We start from the raw sequence: 8352 nt of genomic DNA, 5'->3' as shown, positions 1-8352 counted from the left end.
ATGTAGTATCACACAAACATTTTTCGTTTTCAAGTGTTCATTTAGTTTTATATATATAAAACTCTTTCGTCATTTTAATATATTATTAAAATAAGTAGATCGCATTATATAACGGTAATTTTATCAACTTGCAGTTGCTGCATTAAAGAAACGTGACACAACTTACTTTGGTGTTACCATTTGAACGATTATCCTAATTTTTGTTGGACACGTAGAAATCAAACTGCTTATGTAATATATTAAACAGACTATTTTCACAGCCTAATTATTTCACTCCGAATAAGAGGATGACGAAACCCAATTGAGGTTTTATCTTTGATATAGGTTCATGTGATCCACCACGTGTGCTAAATGATTTTTTGTCAAGCTCACGAGCAAACAAGAAGCCAATCAGAAAACACCAAAGTCGACCAATGAGAGGAAGATATCCTCTTTTTGTTCTCTCACTAAACAAGGTTTATGCTGTTTCTTAGCGGATTGGGGGATTGGTTCTCAGCTTAGAGGAGGGGCTGTTGGGATTAGAGAGGCCCCAAACCACTAACAGATGAATTATTTTATGATAAGTTTGGTCTAACATTGGAAAGGTTTTAAGCTTGTGAAACTAGTGGCCATAGATTGGAAATTAGACGAAAGTTAACAGATGTTGTAAGATCTTTACTGGTAAAAGCTCCTTCTATCCATGTCTTTCTACACAGGCTATGGGCTCCCGCTTCCTCCTTGCTCTTGTTGCATACCCCCTGACCCTATTAAAACCATACCACTGCGACCTCGGCTCTGTGATTGCCGTAGTCAAACCAACACTTCCCCGGTTTCTTCTTTCTCCATAGATAGTATTTTGGCTCGTGAGAACCCACCAGTTTCGCGGGTCTTCCAACCATGTTGGACACCTTCAGTTTTTACTTTGGACATGTCCTGCTCACCTTCTGGTGTCATGGGTAAGTAGCGACTGCATCTTCTAAAATGATATAGATTAAACTAAAATATTATCCTAATGTTTTTGGAAGGAGTAATAAGAATATAAAGACGACGCTCGGCTATTTTCTTAATTTCGTCGGTAAGCTTTACTTTAATGTCTAACTAATTTCAGGAAACAAAACTATATTGTACGTGATGTAAATGGCGTACATAAAAAAGACAGTAGAAAAAAATTAAGTTTACAAATATTTATTATAGAGGCACATTGTACTGAATTAAGGTATCAAGTAATTGTTGTCTGGTTGTCTTTTCCCTGGTATAAATATATAGATCTACCTTAGACACTGTAAAGTAGAAAGAATACTTAATTTGTAGATAAATAATTTCTTTGGTCAACCCCGGCTTTATAGAAAGTATATTATGCTATATGAAAGCCAGTATCATTAAAAAAACATTGTCGTCTGCGTGTCGAGTTTATCGTTTGGATTTAAGGTTTCGCTAATAATAACGGCTGAAAACATTCTGAAGAACATAAATTGGTTTTACTCATAGAAATAAGTTAATTCTTTAAAAACGAACGCTGCTTTAAACTTGTATATTTATTAAGGTAGATTAATTTAAAATGTATATTTGTATGATTTTTTTGTATTTATTGTTTACAACATTTTCCTGCAAAACTACCCAAAAATAATCTACGCATGTTGTCCCTAATAAACTGACAGAGAGAAGGCAGCTAGTTAATAGTTCTAATCTCCAACTCTTAGGTCATTTTTATTTAACCAAGTAATAAGATTTAGTTCTCTCTCTTAGAGCCCCCCGCTAGTACAGCGCTATGTCTACGGATTTACAAGGCTAAAATCAGAGGTTCGATTCCCTTCGATGGGCTCAGCAAATAGTCTGATGTAGCTTTGTAATAAGGAAACACTCTCTCTCTTAGCGTATCCGCGAAGTACAGACATTTTTTGTTGCGGCAGTGAGACACGAATAAAATGCTATTGGATTTACATTCAGGTTCACTAACCACTCCTGCCACAAGCTTAATTACAGAAAACCATTCTGCAAAGAGACCATTGGTCACTTTGGTTTTCATTGCAAATATTCATAGCAGTTAAGTAAAGATGTTAGAAAATCGCTGAAATGTGTTTCTAAGGAGCAATAATGCATTGCTAGTAAACAAAACAATGTTGTAGATATCTTGGAATTTTGGCTTTGATTCTGTTTGTTTCTAATGGCACACAGTATTTCGTTAGTACAGCGGTAAGTCTATGAATTATAACGCTAAAATCAGGGGCTCGTTTCCCCTCAGTGGACTCATCTGTGGCTTTGCTATAAGAAAACATACACAAGCACACTCTAATGGCACAAATTCAGCATCATTTAGTGAGACACCAGTGGAGTTATTAGAATATTTTATTGGTCAGAAAGATAATGCGGGAGAGAAGAGGAATCTGGTATTATTAAATACAAAATAAATATCTTTTGTTGCCTTTAGAAAACATAAAATATATTATATTAATTATCATAAAACTGAAATTACTTTATACTATCTTTGTGTGTCTTCACGTGGTTTGATACTGTCCTAAAGCAGCCAACTAGGCCTCATCTAATTGGAGATATTTCTTTCGGCTCAAAATACATGGTATGTCCAGTCTATCCAAAAATTAACAATTTAATGTTCAGTAGGGGTCGCATTGTAGTGAGAATTGAAAAGTCTTAAAGGCTATATCTAAGTAGCTCAAATAGAGGGAGAGGGAGATTACTGATGAGACATATTTATCTAATGAGGTTTGTCTTCAACCTTGGTAGATAAGGCCCTGCAAGACACTATTAGGTATGGTGGAAGTTTCTTTATACTTGATAGATTGTTCATTATTGACGAAGACGTTACTAGAAAATGCTGTAATGTGGTTCTATGGTACCTTAATATATCGTTATGAACCAAGACATTATTAGGTATCATTTTATAATACCCTAATTTAAAGTCATTACGCAAGACACGACATGTAATATCGATGAAATTTTGTCCTATTAACATTTTGGTTTTATTTGGATTTATATAACTGAATATGAAGATTGCTGCTGACAAAGATCCCCGATATACCAAGTAGGTCATAGTGTGTACTCTATGAACAATACGCATCTAATGGAACACATTAAATATTAGAGCTCTTATCTAAAACATCCCATGACGTACAAAAATTATTTGTGAGAGAGAAGCTGATTTCAGATTAAATAAAAAAAAACTCTTCTTCACTGACTTTTTAGTGTGTGGGGGGTATTAAAATGTTCATATAGAAGAGAGAGATTTGACAAAGGTGGGTTGAAATCAATAATAAAACTGGTTAATAATATCACTGTACAGTAGTTTGTATCGTTTATACAAATGATAAGAAATGTTCTCTGTGTTTTACAGGAAACCACGTCGGCTTCCAGTCTTATCTTCCTTATGGACAGTTCTCAACCACAATGACATTAGGAAGTCACAAACGAAAGCGACGAAACAGAACAATTTTCACTGAAGAACAACTAGAACAATTAGAAGCAGCTTTTGATAAAACTCATTATCCAGATGTGCTTCTGAGGGAGGAGTTAGCCATGAGGATTGATCTTAAGGAGGAGAGGGTAGAAGTGAGTTATATTTTGGTTCCGAAACATACTCCTAAGGGATGAGCTAGCCATGAGGATTGATCTTAAGGAGGAGAGGGTAGAAGTGAGTTATATTTTGGTTCCAAAACATACTCCTAAGGGAGGAGCTAGCCATGAGGATTGATCTTAAGGAGGAGAAAGTAGAAATGAATTACCTTTTGGTTCTAAAACAACCTCCTTAGGGAGGGATTAGTCGTGAAGGTTAATTTTTAGGGTGGGAGATTAGAAGTAAATTAAAGTTAAGTATTGAAACATAAACATTGAGGAGGGCTTAGACTTAAGGGTTGAATGTATGAGGAGAGGGAGTAGTTATGAGCTAAACTGAGGTTTCAAAAACACAATTCTTAGGCAGAAGATACTAACAGTAATGGTTGTTTTTGACGAAAATAAGATAAATATTCGATAAATATTGGTTCTAAAATATGTTCAAAGGATAATCCTCCCATGCTCGAGGGATTAATGAAAAAGGATAGCATTGATCTGTATATATGGGTTTTAAAATAAATGTGGGAATATTTATTTAAGAGGAAATGGTGAAAATGAATTTAAAATCAGATATAACGTAATACATTCGAGGAATGAACTAGATATGTAGGTTGACCCAAACGAAAAAATATTGGAAATGGGATAGATTAAGATTTTAAAACACGTAGAAAGAAGCAAATTTTGTTTTATTTTATTAAACACTAGGAGAAGAGAGAAATAATAATATACAATTAAATTTTAAGTCATACTCCTAGATATGATGGTTTATCTTACAGACGAGAGTGTAAAAAGCGAGTTAAGATTACATTTAAAAACACGTTCTTTACAGGAATAAACAATTCATGAGGTTTGATCGTATGTTTGTACGTGACCGAAATAAGTAAATAAAAATAACTAGATTAATGAATTACATAAAATGTTTGACTCTGAATATGCATTTCTTGACTGCAATTTTGTTTTTTAAAGGTTTTACAGTATATGATGATGCAACATGAGTTATGCAACGAAACATACAATACATTCTAGTTCTACTAATGAGCCTTTGCAAGAATTTTGATTCCTATTATAAAATAAAGTGTAAAAAGAAGCCCCTTTTTACCTCAAGTACGCTCAAATGGTCTTAACATATCATTCAGAATACTGATTCATAAATTTAAAAAATATACACAGTTCTTATTGAAAATAGTCTTAGCTGAAATGTATACCATTTTGTTTGAATTAAGTAATTTTTGGAAGTTCAAATGAACATGAAAATATTAAATGAAGTCAAGACCTATACAATTATGTACTAATGTTAAAGTCCCCCGCTAGTACAGCGATAAGTCTACGGATTTACAACGCCAAAATCAGGGGTTCGATTACCCTCGGTGGGCTCACCAGATAGCTTGATGTGGCTTTGCTATCCAAAACACACACTAATGTTAAAGATTTTAGAGTTCATATGAGGACTAATTTAAAAGTTGCATGTATTTAAGAATGGGTGTTTGTTCAGAAATTTGTTATACAGTATACAAACAAGCAATTGTTTTCTTAAACAGGTATGGTTTAAGAACAGAAGAGCTAAATGGCGCAAACAACAGCGAGAGGAACAAGAGCGACATCTGACTCAAGATCACAAACTAGAAAACGATGAAGACCCGGACACAAGGAAAGACACAACAACAATCCTTAACTTGTCTACTAACGATCACGACCAGGAAAATTTGATAACCGAAACGTCAGATCAGAACTCAAATGAAAGTGTGGATTCTGTAACAAAAAAAGCCAATGTTTCTCGACACAGATGCTTGACCAGTATCCACCCAAAATGTGTGGAGGATGCCAAACGCAGTTGTTCAGATTTTCATTCTGATAGCCATGGTTTTCTTGGTCAGTACTGTACAATCAGTAAGTGTTGTAGTCAAAACGTTGTTGAAGACGATTCTTTGTTAAAAGTGAGTGAACGTGAATGTACAGATACTATTGAGACTCTCCCATATTTTAAACGTCAAAACGTAACACTAAAGACAGAAAATTGGCATGATGTATAGTTAGTTTTCGTAATTGAACATAACGTTTTCAGAGTTTTCTAAATGCTTTCAAACTTTTTGATCAGAATTTGTTCTTTTTTAAGGTACTGCCAGTAATTCCGTTTATGAAACAACGAGGAAATATAGCTATGAAAATATAATAATTGATGGTACAAGATTGCCGTTTTATAAATGTCAAAGAAATGATTAGTCAGTGGAGCTTCTTTCTTACTGACAAACATTTATAAACTCCTGTAAATCTCTTTATCGACTGTGTTATTTATTAACGTTGAATTTTGGTATCTTTACAGCCAGTTAGATGACTCAGGATTAAATAAAATGGTAAAACTTACATGTTGTAACTAAGTAGTCAAGTTTAAAGTTCTTTTCGTGTCAGGTATTAAAGATCAACTATAGATTTGGCCCATTTAAGTCATCTTTACCTTTTTTCTGTCCAAAAGTATAAGACAGATATTGAGCACTTTCGTATTTCCAAGTGTAATTTCAGTGACTTTTTATATATATATAAATACACTGTAATTACACACTTGCATTAAACAGGTCAAATTAACACAGTATTACCACATGTAGCAATACTATAGAAATCAGCTTCAAAGGCAGTTTCATGGAGAATGATGCTATACCATTTGTCAGAGAGAAGTTGCATCCTAAGTTTGTATTTTAGCTCTAAAAACTTATATATATATAACAGATTAATAATCATTTGATTGCAACATCTAAGCTACTTTAACCGATCTATGAGTCCGCATAAAAAGCTTTAAAAACAAAATAATATCTTGTTATGTATTACTCAATTTGACCAAAAGCTTGAAAAAATATTTTAAAATATTCGAATTGGAGCATTATATGTTCAAAAATGAAACATTTACGACTGAAGTGCAAATACCGAATTGTACTTTTTATTTATCAAATAGAAGAGTGAATAGATGTTGTGCAATTTTGAGTAACAAAAAATGGAATAAAGCGTGTAATAGAAAAATCTACTCTAGTATTAGAGTTTTACATAATAAAGGTTAAAAAAGAGATAAAATCATATCAACTTCCTTTTCTCGTCACAAATATTCGTTATTTTCTTCTACAGAAATAACTATCATAAGCAAACGTAGCATCAACTTGTGACTAGTTTAAACAAACAACACAGTGTTGTAAGGTATCGTAGCAACATAATTATTTCAGTATTTCACAATACATTCTACGTTTACTGTTATTAACTACACCGTTTAAAGTTCTCTGCAATTTGACATTTTTAGTGGAATGTTCGATGAAAACTGAAAACTTTCTTTAATATTTATACGCAAAAAAAGAGCCCTCTTGCTAAACTAATTCAAAACGAAGTGAGAAAACGTAAGTTAGGTTCTATTCAAAAAACATATTCCTGGAGTTTAAAATGTACCAACCTAAAACTTTGACCTTGTCATTCTCAGAACCCCATTAATTTCTTAAATTATTTATACCCACGAAGTACGTAATGATTTTATTTATTTTTACCTTTTATTGGGTTGAGGAATAATTCGTGAGCGTTTTTTCAAGTTAAATAAATATATTCATAAATGAAACCCTTTCGCAAAATATTTCATGTCATTTGGTAGATAATTTTTTGCTCTAATAGATGGTGTGTTTGATTTTCATATGTCTTTAATTTTTGCTTTCATTTTCAGCTCATTAAATGGAATGTCAAGTGGACAAAATCGAGCATTTTCGACACCATCTGCTTTTCGCATTTAATTTCTTGCAATTTCGTTTAAAACAATGCATACTATATACCTAGGTATTACATGAAATAAAGTATCATAATAAATGTTTTGGGTGTAATGTGTTCATGCATTGAAGTATTGTATAGTCTTGCATGTAATACTTGAATGAAATTATTTAAAAACGCTCACGAATTATTCCTCAACCTAATAGCTCATAAATACTTACGCAGTTATGTTTTATATTGTCTGTTACCATGGCATATAACGTATACCGTGCTATACATTGTTATATCTACGCTATGCTCTTCATCTTTTACGTTGCCATCTTATACATTTAACACCGTACTATACATTGTATGAGATACCAACTTTCGTAGCGACATTATTCATTGTTTGTGTAGACATATTAAATGTTTACACCATGCTATATGTACATTGTTTCTGTTAACATCTTATTTCTACACACATCTTACATTATATTATTTGTATTGATGGCCTACACCGTGTTACATATATTATTGTAAGCTATATTTCCATTGTTTTAAATTAGATGTGTAATAGAGGACGCACAACGTTAAGATCGAGTGTATTAATAAATGTAATCCTTGAGTGCATGGAACAATGACGTCAGAAATCTAATCATTTTGAATAATATCTAGGCAAGGGTACAGTAGTTGTAAATACGAGTAAACAGTGAGGCTAATGTCAATGTTAAAGCGAAGTATCGGATGTGAAGTATTCATAAAAGTTAACGCATGATTTAGATCAGTGCTGTTTCACGAGTATATTGAGCATTTTAGGCTAATTGACTAGTTAGCAAAAAATTATGATATTTAGTTACTGGATGAGTTATGTGTTTTTTTATCAGTCAAACCAAGCAAGTTAGGTGCACTGACCATAATTGAAAGTGAAAACGTTATTTGAACTTAATTTAGACCTACATGAACGTAATCTACATGTAGAAATGTTTTAGAAGAAATAAACGACTGTTATCGTTACGAGAACTGGACTTCGTATTACTTTCACCAAAAACGTAAAAGGATAGAAGTGACTGAATACGTTGCAACAATATACGTTGTTGT

General features: G+C 32.9%; 1 protein-coding gene across 1 annotated transcript; it reads left to right on the top strand.

Annotated features, from left to right (window-relative positions):
* The first annotated feature begins 296 nt into the window (after positions 1–296).
* Positions 297–6619, top strand: LOC143224189 (uncharacterized). The gene is made up of 3 exons (XM_076452624.1): positions 297–935; positions 3329–3543; positions 5085–6619. The coding sequence occupies exons 1-3, from the start codon at positions 680–682 to the stop codon at positions 5574–5576; spliced, it is 963 nt and encodes a 320-aa protein (XP_076308739.1). The 5' UTR covers positions 297–679; the 3' UTR covers positions 5577–6619.
* The last annotated feature ends 1733 nt before the right edge of the window (positions 6620–8352 follow it).

Source organism: Tachypleus tridentatus, chromosome 8, assembly GCF_004210375.1.
Source record: "Tachypleus tridentatus isolate NWPU-2018 chromosome 8, ASM421037v1, whole genome shotgun sequence".
NCBI lineage: Eukaryota > Metazoa > Arthropoda > Merostomata > Xiphosura > Limulidae > Tachypleus > Tachypleus tridentatus.
This window is presented reverse-complemented; position numbering and strand designations above follow the sequence as displayed.

Bases quoted from the DNA above. Each gene is read 5' to 3' on its own strand.
- LOC143224189 (XM_076452624.1), top strand. From the start codon at position 680: ATGTCTTTCTACACAGGCTATGGGCTCCCGCTTCCTCCTTGCTCTTGT. The intron at 936-3,328 runs GTAAGTAGCGAC...TGTGTTTTACAG, and splicing joins CTCACCTTCTGGTGTCATGG to GAAACCACGTCGGCTTCCAG. The intron at 3,544-5,084 runs GTGAGTTATATT...TTTCTTAAACAG, and splicing joins TTAAGGAGGAGAGGGTAGAA to GTATGGTTTAAGAACAGAAG.